Source organism: Saccostrea cucullata, unplaced genomic scaffold (assembly GCF_032062105.1).
Source record: "Saccostrea cucullata isolate Sc308-1 unplaced genomic scaffold, CSIRO_AGI_Scuc_v1 ctg328, whole genome shotgun sequence".
Classification (NCBI taxonomy): domain Eukaryota; kingdom Metazoa; phylum Mollusca; class Bivalvia; order Ostreida; family Ostreidae; genus Saccostrea; species Saccostrea cuccullata.
Window position 1 is genome coordinate 126,668 of NW_026923817.1, and position 22,390 is coordinate 149,057.

Consider the following 22,390-nt stretch of genomic DNA (forward strand, 5'->3'; position numbering starts at 1 on the left):
CTGATAGATGGACAGATACACAGTGATCCTTAAAAATCCAGTTTTCATGCATTACATGCAAGGGTTAGTGTTCAACCAAAAGCAATTAAGTGTCATTACAAATTTAAGAAAATTAAGGTGAAAAATAATGGTATCTGTTCATGGAAACTTACCACCTGAAGTGTCTAAAAATGTGTGTGAAATCATATGATAGTGGATAATAAACTTAGCTAGAAGACAGACTGCAGGCCTGTATATATACTGTATTCCTAATATGCTTTGCAATCATTTTTTAAAGTTTTAAATGATTATCTCAATACCTCAATTCACTTATGAATACATTGCAAAATCGGTTATAACGAAGTCACAGGGACCTATGAAATCATTGCTATATCCGTTAATACGTTATATTAATATAAGGAAAATAAAAATAGTTGGGGATCCAAAATAAACTATATTGAATTCAAATTTTTTGCTAAAGATGAAGAATTTTTTTTTTTTTTGGAACAATGAACAATATGTAATTAGTTATGATGAAATGAATGAATTATTTATTATTTTGCAAACTATGTTACAAGCTAGCTGTTATGGAGAGCAGGCCTGCAGGAAATTATATCAAAGCAGGATAAAAAATGAAAGATTCAGAAAATAAATAAACACTCTACTTGCTATACATCATTCAATTAAATGCAATATACAGTAACACACTATGCAAGATGCCATTCTTTATATTTCACAAACTTATAAAAATATCATTTAAAAAAAATGATATAAATCGTAATCAGTAACTTACTGCTTACCCAATGTTATATTCAGATACTGTTTTGCTGTTCCCGTTTCACAGAGAGGAGAATAACCAGACTCACACAGGAACTGTGTGTAGGTGTCATCATTGGTGAGGTTATAGGTGATGGTACTGGAACGGGTGTATTGACAGTTAGAGGACATTGTGGCCTCTGAGTGGACTGGGGTCTGTGGTAACCCGGTGAAGCTAAAATCTTGAGACTTCTTTGAGCACCATCGAATTGTCTGAAAATTTTAATGAGAATTTTAATAAAAAAAACTAAGTAAAATGTAAACAGATTATAATATAACTAGGAGACTTATTGTTCACAGAACAATAAGAGGTCTTTCCACCTTTTTAATTTCAATTTCATTTATATTTATCTATTTAAAATTAAATTTCATAAAAAAGAAACAAGGAATGGCATAAAAGAAGAAAAAAAATGAACATGATTTTTTTTTTTTAGGTGACCTTGACCTTTGACCTTTAAGTCATATTCAAGGTCAAAGGTCAAGGGTCACATTGTAATTAACCCCATGTCTCTATGACTTATAGTTTTAAAGTTATAAGGTTTAATAGTAAGCACAAAAGCATTTAAGGGAAAATAAACACAGATCCTTTTGCACTTGAACATAAAAGTTTTGCCTAAAGTCCCATAAGACATTAGAGAAGGTTTCATGTCTTTGTGGTTTACAGTTTTGGAGCAATAGCAATAAAAATGTTATTCGCACAAGGGGCAATAACTTTTAATACAATAGGGACAAGAATGAAATCTTTGACACAGTTTTAAGAGTACATATTAATGATTCATAGACATTAAGCATATGTTGAAAGACAAAAGAGATATAAAAAGAGTTAAATTTCTCAGTTTTGGAATGACCTTGACCTTTGACCTTTACATGAATTTTAAGCTCAAAAGTCAATGAATCTTATGCAGTTGGTCTCATGTCTCTACACCGTCTTGTTTTAAAAATTTTTAATTATTTGTAAAATTGAAAAACTTTCAGGGGCAATAACTCATTGAAGGAGTCACCGAAGACTTTCGCAATGAATAGATTCCAGAATCCTCTCAATTAGTCGAAGACTTTAGTGAAGGTTTCATATTTGTACGGTTTATGGTTACGAAGTAGAAGCGATAACAAGGTTTTTCACACAATGGGCGATAAATTTTAATAGGGTCAATCTTACGGAATACGAATTGAATCTTTTAAATAGTTTTAAGAGAACATTTTAATGATGTTAAGACAGTTTGTATATGTTAAGAGACAAAAAAGATATAAAAAGAGCTTAATTTCTCAATTTTGAAATGACCTTGACCTTTGACCTTCACATGAATTTTAAGCTCAAAGGTCAATGAATCTTATGCAGTTGGTCCTATATCTCTATCACTTCTCGTTTTGAAAATTTTTAATAAGTTCGAAAATTAAAAACGTTTCAGGGGCAATAACTCATTGAAGGGGTCTACGAATACTTTTGCAATGAATAGATTCCAGAGTCTACTAAATTAGTCGAAGACTTTAGTGAAGGTTTCATATTTCTACGGTTTACGGTTTCAAAGGAGTAGCGATAACAAGCCTTTCTTGCGAAAGGGGCAATAACTTCGAAAGAATTCAGAGTTCATATACGCAGGGTTTTTTGCAAATATCTCTTACAAAGTACATTCTTATAAACTATAAATCTTTTCAAAAGACCTTGAAACAAAAATTCGTCCGGCGGAAAAATAATAAAAATAATAATAAACAGAAGAATATCAATAGGTCTTTCCACAGAAAGGTGGAAAGACCTAATTATTGATGTTAATTTAAAAACAGTCAACACATACAGCACTTGGTTCACCACCAATCTGTCCGTTACATGTCAGCTGTATAGCTGTCCCTACTGGAAACTGTCTTGATGGTGTGTTGGTAAATTCACCTAGTATCCTCACAGTTGGCATATCAATGGTTGTTGGATTGACTATATAACAAATTTCATCAATGGTAAGTAACTTGTATAACATTTTTTGATCTTTTTTAAAAATATACAATTACAATGCCGCAATGTGTAATCTGAGTGTACATACCTGTGTAAGTGACATACACCTGATTTGTGTCTTGATTAACTGAAGCAGTTGTATATGCAGACATTTGACACATGTATCCAGTGAAATCCAGAGGACATAGCACCCTGTCTTTAGGAATTGTTAACTTCAGCTGAGCTGTAGCAGGTGAGCTGACACTACCTGTTGCTGTTGCTCTGTTTTGTAAATTTGTGTCCTGCCATGATATAGTATCTTGACCGTTACTTGAACGCACAGTAGCCACATTCACCATTGAGCCAGTACTGTTTTTTTTCAGCTGTATGGTATACACTGTATCAATTTGTGTTGGGCTGATGGTGGAACAGGTTACAACAAGATCATTTTGTCCTAATATTACAGTTGATGGTTGGACTTGAATTTGCAAGTTCTCTGATGATGATAATGCTGAAAGTATAATTTGGAAGAAATACATGAACCTGAAAGATAGCAAAGTAAACAATAGAGGCCCACGGGTCACAACGCTCAAAACTGAGCAACTCTGGTCTTTCTTGTATTTCATGGGAAGATTCATTTTATCTTTTAATTATACATTCCGGTACTCATCAAAATATGTTATTTTTATAAATTGATCACTTAATTAAACCTCAGGGGTTCGTGTACCTATCAATTTTGCTGAAATTTTTGGTAAATAAAAAAGATACGTAATACCTATAATAATAACACAAGGAGTGCAACGGTTGTCCGCGAAGCCGTTGACGTCACGTGACGTCATGGGCGGCCCATTTACCCAAAAGGAACAAAAAAAAAAAACAATCATACACAATTAACTAGAGATAACGATATTACGTTTAGATACCAGTACAAGTACTTGTACCTCCCCGTTTTCAATTTTCTTGAATGTCCAATAACTTGTCTCTGGTTTCTTTTCGCATATGACTTCAATCATCTAGATTAGCATTTCAGGCAGTTTTGTTCCTTTTTGGGTAAATGGACGCGCCCGTGACGTCACATCATGGCTTCGCAGACAATGGATATTTGAGGGAAGTTGTGGAGAAATGTCACCGCTGCTGCTGTAAAACATGCGTTTGAAATCATATGCATTAAGAACCATAAAGAATGGTCCCTTCCAAAAAGATTGGTATGTGTTTTATAATTTTCGATTGAAAATTAATTGTGCGACAGCCTTGATATTAAGCGAGGGGTTCCCAGGTGACCTAAAATGCGTTGCTCTCCTTGTGTTATTATTATACGTATTACGTATTTTTTTATTTAATGAAAATTTCGGTATAATTGATAGGTATGTGAACTCCTGTGATTAAACATTTACTTCAAAATTTTCTTAAAAGCTATTTATGACAAATAGCAAAAATGTAAAGGTATAAAGTTTAATTAATAAAAATAACAACATCTAGTCTAAGAAGTCTTTGATGAAAATTGTCTTTTACAATAAAATTAACAAACATTAGCAGTAAAGAAATTGGGTGATCAAGGCATGCAGAATGCCTCTAGCTTCAGATATTAAGAATATAAATATTCCGAGATTACAAAGCTCATCTCAACAAATGTTGTCTATAATTTATAATAAGTAAGGCAAATTTCTCCCATTGTTCAGGGAGCTTGCCCTTGAACATCGCATAAGTTGGATATATGTTTCCTGTTCACACCATATACAGGTGATAGCAGATGGGTACATGACAAAAATCAAAATCCTGAAAGGCTTCAATGGCGTCGAACAAGAAAAACAATTTCAAAAGATCTGCAGATATGTCAAGTGAGTGACTCCGTTAACATAATAATAAAATTAAAAAAAAAAAAATAGTCTTGACACAAATACAGTATAGGGCCTTATAGCCTTAGAGCCAATCGCAAAACCCCTAAAGGATTACATTGTTTGTGACGAGCTGACGCTTTGCTTGTCGAGAACTTTAAATACTACGTCACATTCTCGCCACATCAAAGGACGTAACCGAGATCGCGTCTCTCCCACGCTAAAGTCGGTCAGCTGCAACATACAGCTTGTTTTCGGGGTTCAAAAAATGGAGATTTTCTTGAATGTTACCTGCAAAGTTTAAAGTTTTTTTTTTAACCTTGAATTAAACAAAAAGTTTTTTTAAACCTTGAATTTAAAAATGTAAAGATTTTTTTCAGTCCATTACGAATATTTCATTGGTTGATTATTTCATTCTATTATCGCAAAATTTACTTTTTTTTTCAATTTGCGAACAAGTATAAAAGTCGAGTAGTGCATGATTCATTGATCATTAGATTTATTAGTTACGCGTATCAACCCAAGTCATGCATGCTGAGATTGTTGCAATTTGGTACAAAATATACTGGTGAAAAATTGATACCCTCTTTATGCATATATTCACGAGAAAAGATAAAGAGGGAAGGCCTGGGAAGACGTGTCTATTTACCTTCAAATTTTAACGATTGAAGTTCAATTTATTTTTAAGTTTTAACGAATGTTGTATGTACAAGGTAATTAATACCAAACGACGGAAAATATCTAATTATCATGGGCGTCGGAAGCAAATTAAAGTGGGGGCTAAGGGTATATGAGAAATTTTTTTAGACCTCCCAAAAGAACATGAGAAGCAAAAAAAAAAAAAAAAAAAACCAGCACACAAACAAAAACAAGGGATGTGTATTTTCAAAACACAAAACTCCTATTTCGTGGGTATACCTACGCAGCAATGTTCAATGTCTATACTAAGTCTAACTTTGAATAAGCCCCATGTCAAAAAGCCTAAATCTAATTCCTAGAGATGGGCCTGGCAGATTTTGAAAAAAAAAATAGACTGTTCTCGAAAAGAATTAAAAATAAATGCACAATAATTTTCACGAATTGATATTTTTAGTATATACATGTACTAAAATAACATGAAACTGTTTACTTAAACACCCAATTTTATGTTAACGCCCCCAAAATCTACCTGATTCAAGATCAATAATTTACCGCCTGTCAATCATTAAAAAAACAATAGCTTCTGATTTGATTGACAGGCCAGCTACCCGTGCTACCTGATAGTCTGAGTTTGTGTCCTTTGAAAACGATCGCCTGGTCACGCGTCAAACACTTTCATGTAGCCGCCTTGTATACACGGGGTTTAAGAAAGAATCTTGGTAAAATTTTATTTTAAAAACAATTGAGAGTAGATAATTAAAGCACGACTTCATAAAATATTTGCTTTTAATCTCAACAGCTATATTGTATTTTAGGCGATATGTCGTCCAAGATACCTGCTGTAGAATTTAGACCAGTCCGTGCGCAGAAACGCTATTTGCCGATTAAAATTGGAATATAATAAATAAGAAAAGATATTCAGCACAAACGGCACGGATAAAAAATTCATTTATCCCATGTTTTATCTACGTATATATGAATACAATCTATACCATGTTCTGTTGTAAAGTTCTGAAATGTCAGAAAAAGAGCTCTAGGAGTTTCGATATTGTAACTTTTAGTTCGAATTTCCTAACATCTGTCAATACCCTATATTCGAAATTAAAAAGTGAATATATACAGCCGAAGATCAATTCTTAAAAGTATATAAGAAATCTTGCAAACAAAAAAAAAAAATTAAACACACGAACACCCGGAAATGGTGAATATTTTCACATTATTGTTGTTCAGAACGTACTGGGCAATATTCGCGGTACGGTACATTGTATATGTTCACACGACGGATTGGCCTACATGTACCTATGAATGGAGTATTTTATTAATTTTTTTTTTTTTTTATATTTACACACGTTTAATTAAAAAAAGATATGTTTACTTTGTAGTTCAACTCTGTGTTCTTTTCTTTAATTTGTCATTTTTTTTTAAATATAAAAACGACATTTCTTTATAATTTTTTTCTTCATTAGATATCGCTGAAAGTATTTAAAATTTATAAATAAATTTTATATTGAAATATTTCAATTATTTCAAGTAGTTTTACTCAAATTTAGACAGGAAACACGGCCTGTCGACCCTGATCACCTGACACAGACTTCCTGTGTAATGCTACGTGTATATAGATTTTTGACATCTTGGGTATTGGGGGTCTCCAGGTAAATAACACCACTGTTACTTAGACCACTCCCCCTCTTCAGGTAACCGTACGGTAAAAAAATTGGGTCTTTAAGCGGTTGTAAAGTATCTTAAAACGTAAAGCCTTTCAATGAACCTTTCGAACAATATGTTTGAAACGAAAAAAAAGTAGGGTGGGTCGAGGGCTGGCCCTTATGTTATGTGCCCGTCAGATCTAACGTATTTGAAGGGAAAAAACGAATCGGATTTCAACGAGAGCATACCCCCTCCCCCTTACACTTTTGTTGCCAATTTACTTGTCTGTGCTGTATGTAACACAACAAAGTTAATATCAATTAGTCTTTATTATCTCACCTGTGCTGAAAGCTCAAAGTGACCTTTTCTGATCACATTTTGCCCGATGTCCGTTTATCCGTTTTTAAACTTTTCACATTTTCGAGTTCTTCTTTAGAACCACTGGGCCAATTTTAAGCAAACTTGCAACAAAGCATTTTTTGGTAAACGGTATCCAAGTCTATTCAAATGAAGGGCGACTTGCTTCATACTTGGATATTTTACTTGAAAAAGACGCTAATGGTAATCTAACAACCAAGCTATATGATAAACGTGATGACTTTAACTTTTCTATCGTCACCTTCCCTTACTTATGCAGCAATATACCTTCATCACCTGCATACGGAGTATATATATCTCAGTTGATTCTGAGCATGCTCTACGTATGAACAATTTCTTAAACGAGGTAAATTATTGACAAGCAAGTTGATGAAACAAGAATATGAACAGTCTCGTTTAAAGTCATCGTTTCGTAAATTCTATGGTCGATACAATGACCTTGTCAGCAAATACAATTTATCATTGAATGAAATGCTGACTGACGTTTTTCATACCAATTGTTAGTCCATTATTTATACACTGAATTGACGACGGATTTTTTCCGTTATTTCCTGATTATGACAACGAGCACACGGCGGGTGTGACCGGTCAGCAGGGGATGCTCACTCCTCCATGGCACCTGATCCCACCTCTGATGTTTCGGAGGTCCGTGTTTGCTCTGCTCTTATTTTGTATATTGTTTAATGGACGTTGAGATTGAATACTGTTCGTTATTTCCATATCCTTCTTAGAGGAGATAATTCAGAAAATATGAAAATTTGCAATTGATGACATGTTTTAAACATAGGTAATCAGAGATTACAGAGCTCACCTCAACGAATGTTGTCTTTCAGTAAGGCAAAGTCACACAATTAACCAACAAAAAGTGTACATTCCAAAAATGAAATATTTAAGCAATTTTGATCTGATACTTTGAAATAGACCTACATAAAAAAATTTAAACTAGTTCTTCTTCATGAAAATGTAATTAAAATCCAGCATCTGAAGCAAATTTGAGAGTTTTCATCTCTTGATGCAACATTTGTGCAAGTTTGGTTTATACAATGTTATGTAAGCCTTACAGTTTTTTGGTAATAGACCTGCACCCATAACTTTTACCTGGTCTATTATCTGAAAATGTATATCGATTTCAGCATCTGAAGCAAGTCCATTAGTTTGCATCCTAAGATGTATCGTCCATGCAAGTTTGCTCATTATAGGGCTCATAGTTAATTGGAAATGATACATTCATCACAAACTAACATTTTCACTCATCCACAAAATGTAGGTCAGATTCAGCATCCGAAGCAAGCCTGGTAGTATACATCCTTAGATGTATCATCCATGCTAGTTTGGTCAACATAGGGCTTATAGTTACTTGGAAATGAAACCTGCACCAAAAAATTTAACCTGTTCACTCAACCAGAAAATGTAGGTCAGATTCAGCATCCGAAGCAAGCCCGGTAGTATGCATCCTTAGACGTATCATCCATGCAAGTTTGGTCAACATAGGGCTTATAGTAACTTGGAAATAAAACCTGCCCAAAAAAATTTAACCTGTTCATTCAACCGGAAAATGTAGGTCAGATTCAGCATCTGAAGCAAGCCTGATAGTATGCATCCTTAGATGTATCATCCAAGCAAGTTTGGTCAACATAGGGCTTATAGTAACTTGGAAATGACACCTGCACCAAAAACTTTAACCTGTTCACTCAACCGGAAAATGTAGGTCAGATTCAGCATCCGAAGCAAGCCCGGTAGTATGCATCCTTAGATGTATCATCCATGCAAGTGTCAACATAGGGCTTATAGTTACTTGGAAATGAAACCTGCACAAAAAAATTTTACCTGTTCACTCAACCGGAAAATGTAGGTCAGATTCAGCATCTGAAGCAAGCCTGATAGTATGCATCCTTAGATGTATCATCCAAGCAAGTTTGGTCAACATAGGGCTTACAGTTACTTGGAAATGAAACCTGCACAAAAAAATTTTACCTGTTCACTCAACCGGAAAATGTAGGTCAGATGCAGCATCCGAAGCAAGCCTGATAGTATGCATCCTTAGATGTATCATCCATGCAAGTTTGGTCATTATAGGGCTTATAGTTACTTGGAAATGAAACCTGCACCAAAAACTTTAACCTGTTCACTCATCCGGAAAATGTAGGTCAGATTCAGCATCCGAAGCAAGCCCAGTAGTATGCATCCTTAGATGTATCAACCATGCAAGTTTGGTCAACATAGGGCTTATAGTTACTTGGAAATGAAACCTGCACCAAAAACTGCACCAAAAATGTTAACCTGCTCCAAAAACATTAACCTGGCCATTCCTTTGCTGAAATTGCAGCATCTGAAACTTTGACTGGTACAATGAAACACATTAGAAGCATTTTCCATGCATGTCTAATCAATATAGGACATAGAAGTACTTAAAAAGAAAACTGCTCCAAAAAACTTAACCTGGGACGCCAACGCCGACACCGACACCGACGCCGACGCCGAGGGTATTACATAAGCTCCCCCAACTTCGTTGAGGTGAGCTAAAAATCATCTCAAGAAACACAGTGCCAAGAATGTTGAAACTTATGGAAGAAAATTTCAAGAAGTGAAGATTAAAGTTTGTTCACATATACTCCCTGGGACCACTTATGGATTTAATGGATTTAAACTTTCAATACTAAGCTGATTTCTGCGATTTTCTTAGCCACAGTGCTCAGGTAAGCGATGTGGCCCATGGGCCTCTTGTAGTTCCACTGCGTTAGTACAATATAAATATTCATTGAATCGCATAATTATTAAAAGTTGTCTTAGCATTTGATAAAGTTGTCCCACAGTTGCTGAAATCGCACATGTTTTTCCCATGCTAACCCCCCCCTCCATATATGGAGGATATGTTGCTGTTTGAAAAAACTCTGCGTACGTAGTGCTCAGTATGGGTTCCCTGTTATGGGTATTTACATGTTCTTATAGAAATCTCAGTTTTATAAAGGATTGCAAAAAATGTGCTTTTGAGTACTTTTCTACATAATGCACAGTATTTAAAAAACTCTGAAGCAGTGCATGTATGTCGTATATGATCAATCAGAATGGATTTAATGTGTGCTTACTGATAATTAAAAAATCAGAGACTGAGTGCTAAATTAACGAAAATACCTGATAATATTTTAAACATCACTGATGCAACAGTGAAATACATGTACATATATATCCACTGAAACGTTTCCTGGAGAGAGAGAGAGAGAGAGAGAGAGAGAGAGAGAGAGAGAGAGAGAGAGAGAGTTATTATTCATGTGTGTATTTTTTAAAGCAAAACTATGCACCCGTTCTAATTTAGTATTTTGACATAATTATTGACAATTGTGAATAGACATACTTCTCTTCTTGACAGAAATGTTCTTTTATATATGGATACTTAAAGTACAAGTACATATTATACTGATATAATACGGCTGTTTGGGGTATACATGTAAAAAAAAAATCTATGTATACTAAGTTCTTAAGTCTCAAGTTCATGGTTTGATACTTAAACGGAATATTTCTCTTTTCCACAGAAAAATCATTTCACATCAACAGTACTAGTGATTTGAAACAATTAAAATACTACACAATCCAAGAATGACCAGGACGAATACTTAAAATCCAGCAATTTAAATTGATTATGTATACATCATTTTATATCGCATGTATACCGTGCCATATACACAAATGGTAAATGATATAAAATTAAATTTTCACGGCTTTAATTTCTTATGGACTCTTTAAAAATGCATATAATATAAATAATGCTCTTTTTAAACTGTTTAATAAGATTTGTGTTTTCTGTCCCCTTTTGTAAATCCGTTAAACGTCGGCGATGTGTATTGCAGCTGACCGACTTTAGCGTGGGAGAGACGCTATCTCGGCTACTTTCTGTGATGTGGCGAGAATGTGACGTAGAATTTAAAGTTCTCGACAAGCAAAGCGTCAGCTCGTCACAAACAATGTAATCCTTTAGGGGTTTTGCGATTGGCTCTATGTCCTGGTCCGAATGAGTCAGTGTTTGAATTGACCAGACATCGTCAGAAATGTCCATCCTCTATATCAATCTAATTTCTTTTCAGTCAATCGAAGACCTATGAAGGGTTTCATAAATTATTCTAATTAAATTGCCATTGTCAGAGCGTTGTTCTGTTGTATAGTGATTGCATCTTAACTACAACCATGACTCTACTGTTACAAGTACGATCGACTTGCGATAGGGCACGGTAAACAAATGGAGGAAATGGATAAATACAGTAAAATTGGCATTACTGGTCAATATCGTTGGTTGTTCGGATAAAATTGGATTGAAGATCGTAAAAGTAAAGCTAAGATTAAGAAATTCAATGTTCATAGTCTTGTTGTATTTGTGTTTATTTTGTAATTATTTTACCGAATTTAAGATTGTTTGTATTACAGTAATCGGTCCCAAAATGTGATTCATATGTCATTCGACTCACCCCCTCTGTAGAAATTCATCCGCAACAACCATAACGTTTTTCTTGCATAAAAATTAAACATAATATCGTTTTGTAGTAGTATTAATTGAAGATACAATTGATTTAATTTTATATTCAAGCTATTATTCATTGTGAACGTTTTAAAAGAAATTGGTTTACAGCTTTTGCTATTTTCTATTGCGGATGCATCTACTGACACATACGGAGGCGTAAACCTGACTGATCGCTAGATGACGATCGAACAAGCTCGACGCTATAAAAAAGGAAAGTTAACAATGCAAAATAGTGAAGCCCAAATCATCTCTTTTATCACATAATGTAATTGTAGTGGGCTCTTATTGTCTATAGTCAGTGATTGGGAAGGCCAAAAATGTGAATGCCATGGGACTAATGGCGCAACTGTCAACAAGGGCCATCAATATAATCTGAGGAGCCAATTTAAGAAATAACAAAATGACAAATAAATATGAAATATGAAAGAAAACACATTTTTACCAAATCTAATTCTTACCAATTGCAATGTAGCAAATACATAAAAGGAACCTGCATGAAATATAATTTACCCATAAAATGATATTTTATGTTAAACTTTGGATTGTGCACCACCCTACGCTACAAATGAATGTAGTAGATGTACGAAATCTAAGTGCTGAGTTTAACCGGAGGCAGTTTTTGACGGATTCCACTAATGAGATTTGTTTTAAAATTGACTGCATTTAAAACAAAAGTAAAACAGGTAAGAAAGCTGTGCGCAAAATGTTTCCAAATAAGATCGCTAAAAAATTGATTGCAAGCCTTGTCACCAACTTTGATTTATTTAATGCACTATTTTCACTTCAATGCGACTATGGCACATGAAGCAAACCCTTCCCAATCACTGTATAGTCCGTAAAACCACCAAACATGAAACTTTATAGAAAACTGTTGTGTCTTTTCTTTCAAGTTCTTGGATAATATATTGAGTTGACAGATGAATGGAAGTAACTGATACTAATATAAACAATAATTTAATTTAGATTTTAAAGATTAAAACTTAAGTTTAAGTACCGGTATATTATGTTGAATTTATCAAAGTTGTGAACATGAAAATGAAGGCAATATTGACGTCGGGTGGAGGGCAATATTTCATCCCATGTAGGCTAGAATCGATGTTCAATGATGCCTGAAAACACTTCAGCTTTTTGCAGCAATAAATACTGTATTATTGCAGTTTGAAATTTGAGCAATCAGCATACATACACTTAATAGACTATGAATATTTAGAGTATGTAAAAATATTTTTGCACTTTATATTTTATTCAAAGCAAACACAAAAATATAGAGAAAAAGAGTGAAAATTCACGAATACTGTAAGTAATGTTTTGATTACTGAAAAGATGAATTAATCCTTTTATAGTAATACTTCCCCAAAAAAGGAACTGCAGGGTTCGAAATTAACTCATGTCCGTAAGTCCGAGACTAGTAAAAATTGTATCAGACTAGCAGATTTTGTCAGGTACTAGTCCGTGCGGACTAGTAGTTCGTGCAAATCCGGATATAAGTCTTGAATTGGTTCGTATTTTATTTCCGAGTCTCTTAGATGTTTGAAAATAAATGCGAAACGCAACCACGATAAAGCGTTTCTACACTGTGATCAATAGACAAAGACTTGACCATGAGGAGATTTCTGAAAGTTGAAAACCCTCTTTCTTTCACGGAATCACCACATGCTTCCAACTGATGTGTGGACACATATTTCGTTTAATTAATTGATAAACTTTTAAGATTTGTGTTATTCTTTTTACATACTATAGGGCGGACTAGTGGAATAGTTTGCGGACTAGTGGAAGCTAGAAGTCACTAGTCCGTGCGGATTAGTGCTAAAAAAAGTTAATTTTGAACCCTGTAACTGACGTGCCCAACCTGTTAAAGTAAGTGCATCATTCACCTGAGATAAAATGCTATGTGCCTTGGTTAAAGAATTGTTTACTTATTATAATGGGAAATTATTCTTTGTAGATCTGTTTCAATGGCGAAGGACCAGTTATGCTTATATAAATACAACATGATTAATTTTACTTATTTTCGTGTATACACACAATTAAGTCAGTAGTTCACTAGCTCTACAAGCTGCAGATCTGTATAGCATTATGGTTTTATATATTAATCTTTGAAAAAAAGGTGCAATTATGGCGCAAGATTTCTTGCGCACTTTAGGAGAGAATTTCTCAACTTTCCAGCATTGGTCCATCAACCTAACAGAAACATTCTGTATAACCAATATGTATATATTTTATCTTAGTACCTAACAACTCTTTAAAGGATATTAACTCGCTTAATTAAAATTAAATGTTAAATTGTATGGCCAAAGACTAATATATAAAACCAAAACGCTACAGATCTGCAGTTATAGCTGTACTTGCAGTATGCACCGATTAAGTCATTTGCACCAAAAGTATATGATGGCAAACATTACAATGATTGAACATGTTGAAGGTAAGGCCTAAAAAAATACTTACCAAAACATGGAAAATTTAACAAGATAACACACAGATACACGACCTTCATGATGCTTCTGTTTTTATTTTATCTGAACACTTCCTACTTCTGTGTTTGAAAATTTAACATGGCGGCTTACTACGAAGGTATGTTTTGACCTTAACCTCCGCGCCAGGTAAACAACAATGCAAATATTCTTCACCTATATATGCAGAGTAAAACGATTTACAAATATGCACGCGTATTCATTTATCAATTATAAAGAACTTGAAATTTCAAAAATAAATTATACAAAACCAAATATCAAAATTCGTATTACTATTTAGAACTATATAGTCTCGCGCATGGATTTCTATTGCATAGCGGCCAAAACTATGCGGTTACCTGATCCAGGTGTGATTTTGTGAACATGTCAAAAGCATTGTAAACTAGCATGATTAAGAGAATCTGACTAATATATAAGGTGTTTAATACCCATGATGAGTTTAAAATTAATGTTTTCATGAGTCATAAATATCTTTATCTGTTTATTTTAGGCGATTTGATTTATTAAATCATAACCATTTGTAGAAGTAACCCATAAAAATTCTTAAGGGGCCCGACCCTCTGCTATAAATTTCACTTTAAAATTTTTTTTAAAAATTTGTTATATTAAATTGATTTCCATAAACAACAATAACATTAGAGCCACATGGAAAATAGTTTGAAGTAAGAATTCGAAGCGCTGTTTTTTATTTATGTTATATCATCCCAACATGCGGGGTGTATGCCATGTTGTGCGCGGGGTGTATGCTTCCGAAGCGAGAGAAAGGGGGTCAATGTACGTTCTTTGTCCATTTTCTCAATTTACGGAAATTTTTCGCCATCTTTTTAAAGGATAAATAAAATATTTTCATATATAAAGTTTCAGAAACTTTTGCGAATAAACGCCGCGTAATTTTTTGCTGTTGAAATTAGCATATGTCTCAATTTTCATTTGATTTTATGATCTAGTTTATTCATCACAATTATTTAAGCTATTTTATAATTTCTCTCCTTTGAATGTATCTTAATTTTACTGTTTCTCAACGCTATTCAAACAATTCAAAGTTTATGCGGGTTTCCCCTAAAATATTTTTAGAAAAATTACAGGCTTAGTTTGGACTTTCAGTAAGGCGTGGCATTCTCGACTTTACCTAATTAGCTTCAGAAATTTACACAGTTTCCCTACACCAGTTAACATTCGGCTGCATTTTTATCATATGTATATTTCAACAGTGAAGGGAAGCTGTGTAAATTTCAGAAGCTAATTAGGCAACGTCGAGAATGCCACGCCTTACTGAAAGTCCAAACTAAGCGTGTAATTCTTCTAAAATAGTTCTTAAAAAGATACAACTTATTCAATTAATAAGGCTTTTGAAGTTGGATTTAAATGTTTTATTGTTAAATATAATAAAACTATTGAAAAGAAATTGGGTAAAGATATTAAAAGTAATGTTTCCATCTTAATAATTTATATTTAAGAGAACTGACTACTCAGAGGTGTTAAATAGGAAACTCCCCTCATTGAAACTTTATAATCATGAATTTTGGAGAAAAGAACACTCATTTTTAGTGTCCTTTTATTGAATTTGAAAAAAAGAATTAAGATCTGAGAAAGTTGTCCGGTGTCTTCTAGCTATTCCCACTTTTTAAAAATCTCAATTCCACCTATTCCCACTTGCAAATAACAATAGATGTTTTGATGAGTTAATTGGTTTTACAGTAATCAGACTAATTACATCCCATCTTAGATTTACCTGTATTTTATCATTATTTTGTACATTTCAAGACAGAAAATAAATATAATTTTCAATTATCAAAAAAAAATATTTAAAATGTACTCAAATTCACTGAAATATATACTTTTGCATGTATATAATTATTATTAAAAATTTTTAATTTAAAAAAAAATTGCTCTATATTATGAAATGTTTTACCATACACCAGTCTTTTGCAATGTGATTTTTTAATGAATAAAAATAAATAATTTATCTGCTATTTTTATTTGAAAAAGTTGTCCTTCGGATGAGACCGTATAAACCGTGTCGCTGTGGGTGCTGACATGAAAAGGACCTGAGGATTGACTCCTTACTTCGTTACTCTAGAGCAGATGCTCTTACCATTGCGCCACACGAAGATATGCTATTCACCGGCAAGTGATGGCTTTTCCATATGAGTGATGAATTTTCGAGAGGGAACAGCATACAAACAAAGAAAAAAAAACCTTGATGGTACATGAAAGAAGAATAAGGTCAAATGGTTTTCAATTCTGCAGAATAGGTATTCAAAAAATATATCTCAGAAGTAGTATTTAAGGCAGCAAAATAGTACAGCTGTAATATAGGGCCAAGTGTTTCCGGACTTGAACCTGATGACCCTAGTTAGCGTACCTCTGATGGCTGCAGAGGACAGCACAGAAACGGTCGATGGAGGAGGATTCACCTGAAGACGGACCACACATCTTTCCACCTGGATATATACAATATATAATATTATCTGGGACACAAGTGACAGCTATATAAGTCTGGATTACAACTAAGAAAAGTTCGTTACCTGGAGAGACAGGATCCAGCTAGGAAAGACTGGGATCAGGGAAGTGGAGGTTTGGCAGGCCATAGCATAACGTCTTCACGCCATGGGCATGGGCAGATATATACTTAGACAGCCCGAGGTCGGGCTAGAGCGGGGAAGGATGAGCGACCTGCAGGGACAAATAATCAGGATAAAACCAGTCAATGGAAAACGATGACAACTGCGAAGAGAGGAAATATAGACAACTGTGGGAAAGTAAGTAAGAATAAAATAGGCATTGAAATCAATATAACATGGGGAGGATCAGATGTAAGCCAGATCAGAGGTTAACTTAACTGATAGGACAACCTGGTGAGACGGAGGAAGAAGTGATTCCTAGGGCAACCCGGAGAAGGAAGTGGTTCAAGACGAAAACCAGTGACCTCAGTCACCATATAGAAGGCAATGAAAAGGTTTCATACATTTAAACCAATGACAGAGGATAACAACCAATCACAGAACAGCAATCAACAGCAAGAAAAGATGGAAGACAAGAGGAAACTGCCAGGAATGTAAGGAAGAAGAAAGTGAAATTGCAAGAAATTCTAAATACAACCCTAGCAGGAATTATCGACAGGGAAATAGAAGCTAAGATATCAGTTATATAAAAAATAGGCTTCGACAGCTTTGGCGCAGAAAAAGGAAAATGTCCAAAAAAAGAGGGAAGGAAGAACAGGAGAGAGAGAGGGAAATAGCAAATTAAAGATGAGACAAGACCTGCGGCAGCTTCGTGAGGAGAACAGGAAGGCTAGTCCATAGATAACAACGGGAAGGTATAATGCCCTGATAGTATAATGCCCTGATTGACCTGATTGCAAATATTTACTGAAAATAAAGAGTTTTTATGTGCATAAACAATATTATTTTTATTGGAGGAAATTGTGAATATCATCATTTTCTATAAGAATCATGAAAAAAATGCTAAATAAAATATTTTTATTAAGTTTTATTTGACAGAGAAAATTAGGGGATAATTTGAAAATAATTTTTTTTTCAGTGAAAAATGAAAAGTTAATAAAAGCATGTTTTCAAAATATTTGTTTTATTTTTAAAAATCTAATTTTTTTCAGTAAATAAATAAATTTTTAAAAAAAAGAATTTTTATATAAATATCGATTTTTAATTGTGTTTTTAAAGTTAACAAGGGGTAGTCATTCCTGATTTTTGAATGCCCAGATTTTGTAATGACCTGATTTCAATACCTACAGTGTATTGTCTATACTTTTTTTGAAGTTAATGAAAATATTAAAATCATTTTCCTTTAAAATAACACTGGAACACCATTAAGAATCATCAAATATTAGGCATAATTAGAAGGAATAATTTATTATCACATGCATGCAATGTTTATATGATGCTATCAATATGCTTCATTTGTATATATATAATATATCCCTTAAAAAGTGTTCAAAAATTCACTATATATTTTTTGTGATTTTTTTTATATAATATTATATAACTTTGAATTTTCAGCAATGAAATTTTAATGTAAATAGAAGTTAAAACTATTTTGGTGTTAATTTCTTAACCCCTTGCAAAAAGAAGAAGTTACAATATATATAGTGATAATGCCACACTGAATCCGTCTAGCTGTATGAATATATATGAACATCTCTTATTCGCAACTCCTATTATACAACTTCAGTAATTGTGACAATATCATCATTTTCTATGAAAAGAATCATGAAGAAAATGCTCAAAAATAAAATATTTTTATTAAGTTTTATTTGACAAGAAAATTGACAGGGGTATAATTCTTTTTGATTTTAGGGTATAATGACCTGATGACCTGATAAAATGAAAACCTATAATAAAAGCAAGTTTTCATAATATTTGTTTCATTTTTCAAATCTAATTTATTTTCAGTAAGATAAATAAAGGTATAACAAAAAGAATTTTCAAAAATATCGATTTTTAATTGCTCAAATGTGCTTTTAAAGTTAACAAGGGGTATTATGTCCTGATTTTTGAATGCCCTGATTTTCGCTAATGACCTGATTTCAATACCTACAGTGTATTGTCTATACTCATTCATTGAAGTTGATGAAAATATGAAGAATTCCCTAATAATAACAGGGAACACCTTAATTAAGATAGAAATATGAGCAGGCGTAGAAGGAATCAGTGAAATAGAGCAAGAGCAAGGTGTACCTTAGAAACACGAATGCTAATGGGGACCTATATCAAAATATATCCCTTGCAAGTGTTGCGAGTTGCTGTGGGACCTATTTGTGATTTTTATATAATAGTGTAAACTTTGAATTTTCAGAGTGAAATTTTAACGAAATAGAAGTTAAAACTATTTTGGTGTTAATTTCTTAACCTCGCTTGAAAAAGAGGGAAGTTATATTATATAGTGATCGGAATGCCCATCCGTCTAGCTGTATGCTTTTGTATGCCCATCTCTTATTCGCAACTCCTCTTATACTACTGAGTGAATTTTACTGAGACTTTCACACAGTCTTTGTTTCAAAGTGCCTTTGTGAACTCATATTTTACTGTCTGATCCGACACATTTTGGGTTTCCCAAATCCTGGACATGGCCATTCTTTCTATGTCATCTTCTCAAGACCCATTGGGCACTGAAACTTATATGGAGGCGTCGGGGGGGGGGGGGTAGTGTAGATAATAAATTGTTCAAACAAATAACTTCCGAGGTAATGGTGGGGCCAGAGTAGGGAATCAAAGTTTTACTTTGAAATATTTGGAGGAAATCTTTAAATATAAATTTATTATGAACCACTAGGCCAGAAAAGCTGAAACCTTTATGGTAGCATCTTGAGGAAGAGTAGATACTATATTGTTAAAAATACCCTCGGTATATGAGGTTTTAAAAAAATCTTCTCAAAAAATCACTAGGCCAGGAAAGCTGAAATTTATGTGGAAGCATCCTACGGTAGAGTAGATATTTTAAAATCATGACTCCCGAGATTATGTTGGAACCACAACAGGAATTCCCAAGTTTTACTTTAAAATATATTGGGTGACAAAAAATCTTCTTCTCAAGGACCACTGGGCCAGAAAAGCTGAAACTTATGTGGAAGCATTCCAGTGTAGTGTACTAGATTAAATTGTTTAAACAAAGACTCCGGAGGGTAGGATGGGACCATGAAAGGGAATCCAGTTTTACTTTGAATCAAAATGGGAAAAAAATCTTTAGATAACGATTTCTCAAGAATCACTGGCCAGAAAACCTGAAACTTATATGGACACATCCTGGGAATGTGTAAATTCTAAATTGTGCAAAGTAGGACCACTTGGAGCAGGGTGGGGCCACAGCAGGGAAATAAAATTTTACATTGAAATGATAGGAAAAACCTTGAGAACCACTAGACAAAAAGAAGCCGATTTTCTTAATTCTGCGGCAGTATAGATTCTACATGTACATTGTTCAAATAATGACCACTGCCGGTAGGGTGGAGCCACAATAGGGAATCAAGGTCTTATATCAAAATATAATTAAAATCTTTAAAAATCTTCTTCTCAAGCAGCCATGGACTTGAAAAGCAGAAAACAACATTAGTTTTTAAATATGACTTTTTCCGAAAATTTGTTCTCTCCTATAGGTCATTATTATTTTTTTAAATTCCGAATACTTCCATAATGGACACCACAGTTTCACACACAGTTTTAATAAAATATGCAAAGTTTCTGAAAAGAATATATACACTGTATGATGAAAAGCATTATGGTGATAAGGAAATATGATGTTTTAATGCCAATTCATATGACTGTCTTATTAGAACTAAATAGATAACTCATTGCATAGAATAATTTTAATTCGATAATAAATGTAAAGTACTTACATATACATAATGTATGCAATTCAAAGGGTAAAAAGTTTTTCTAGTAATCATGGCACATACATGAATATGATATAAAAGCAGAAACTAAAATTTAATAAAAAAAATCACAAACTTTAATTAAGATGCAATCATCAAATCAACAATTAAATAAATAATTCACAATTGTTTTACATGGCACAATCATTTTTAATTACAAAAATATTTGTAAAAATATCAATTATTGAACTATTACATCTATAATAAGAAGTCCACAGACCACAACGCTCAACTTCCTCACCAGTTTTCCCCAATTGTAGTACCTATTGTGGCCCACACTACCCCTAGGGCAATGATTGAAACAATTTAAATATACACTACCCCAGGATATTTCAACATAAATGTCAAAATTGCAGCATTTCTGTCCTGTGCAGTGGTTTCTGAGAAGATTTTTCCTTTATATTTGAAGAATTAGATTCCCTTTTGTGGCCCCACCACCATGCCCATGCCCCTAGAGGCATGGTTTGAAGAATTTAGAATCTTCACTATATATATCCCTGGATGCTTTCACAAAAGTATTAGCTTTTCTGGCCCATTGGTTCTTGAGAAGATTTTTCCTATATATTTTAATGTGAAACTTGGATTCACTTTTGTGGCCCCGCTATGCCCCCAGTGAGTCACAACCCAGGTTGCATCCACATGAGTTTAGCATCTCTGGCCGAGTAGTTCTTGAGGAGAATATTTTAAAATATTTTCCCTCCCTATATATTTCAATGTAAAAATTAGATTCAGTTGTGATTCCTCGCCCTTCCTCGGGTCAGGATTTGAACAAATTAGAAATTTCAATACCCAAAGATGTCTTCACATAAATTATAGCTTTTCTGGCCCAGTGGTTCTTGAGAAGAAGATTTATAAAGTTTTTTTTTTCAATATACATGTATTTCAATGAAAAATCTTGATTCCCTATTGTTGACCCGCCCTATGCCGGGGTCATGAATTGAAAATTTAGAATCTACATTACCCCCAGTATGCTTCGATATAAATCTAAAAAGTTGATATTAATACAATTTGATTTATAAAAAATATCTTAAGTTTTAGGCGTTTAAAGATCATTGCAAAGAGAGCTACTATTGATGTTAAACGACAAAATGTTATAAAAATATAATACAACGGAAGAAGACATTTTGAAATTTTTAACAAAACTAAATAAATCCTAATATCACATTTAATCCATAGAATTTTATGTTAAAGTAAACTATAATTTGTCAAAATTTTTAACACAAACTAAATAAATCTATAAGAAATGTTAATAGGAAACACTTTTAGAAATTTAGCAATGTATTTATGAATTGGTATTGAAAGAGTTGCTATTCGAAAAGGAACATGTCAACCAGGTAAGTAAAAAAAATATATTACGCCACTGATTGAAAAATATTTTATGTACATACAAGTGTATTCATTAAAGCCACAATTATTTTCTATTTGATGTATAATCCTTAATACATCAGGTACTTTTATAGTATAACTATATAAAATAAGTATTTCTAGCTGACATGTACAAATCAATGACACTAATATTACAAGAATATTACACCTATAACAGCTGTGCAACGCAAGATCATCGATCGAGGAATATAAACATCATATGAATTAATTTATACAAAAACAAATTGTATAAACCACTAAATAAAATTGTTTACCTACATGTATATTTTACTGAAACATTGGCAGATGTAGTGACAATATAATTTTAAAAAAGAAATTGAAGCAATAGCTATACTCTTAAAGTATACAATTCATGAGTTAATCAATATCATTTATTCTACACAGCAACAAAATTACACGTAATTTAAATTCTGAAGACAT

At 33.3% G+C, this 22,390-nt stretch overlaps 1 protein-coding gene across 6 annotated transcripts in view; it reads right to left on the bottom strand.

Moving 5' to 3' along the window:
- The window catches only part of LOC134264963 (uncharacterized), a 35,449-nt gene extending 21,148 nt beyond the window's left edge, over positions 1-14,301 (bottom strand). For all 6 annotated transcript variants that reach the window (XM_062747208.1, XM_062747206.1, XM_062747204.1 and 3 more), the window contains exons 1-4: positions 14,177-14,301; positions 2,826-3,227; positions 2,586-2,719; positions 780-1,008 (exon numbers count right to left, since the gene is read on the bottom strand). In XM_062747208.1, the coding sequence (XP_062603192.1) occupies positions 780-1,008; positions 2,586-2,719; positions 2,826-3,227; positions 14,177-14,219 (808 nt within the window). In that variant the 5' untranslated portion in view covers positions 14,220-14,301. The remainder of the gene's footprint in view (positions 1-779; positions 1,009-2,585; positions 2,720-2,825; positions 3,228-14,176) is intronic.
- Between the last annotated feature and the right edge of the window lie 8,089 nt (positions 14,302-22,390).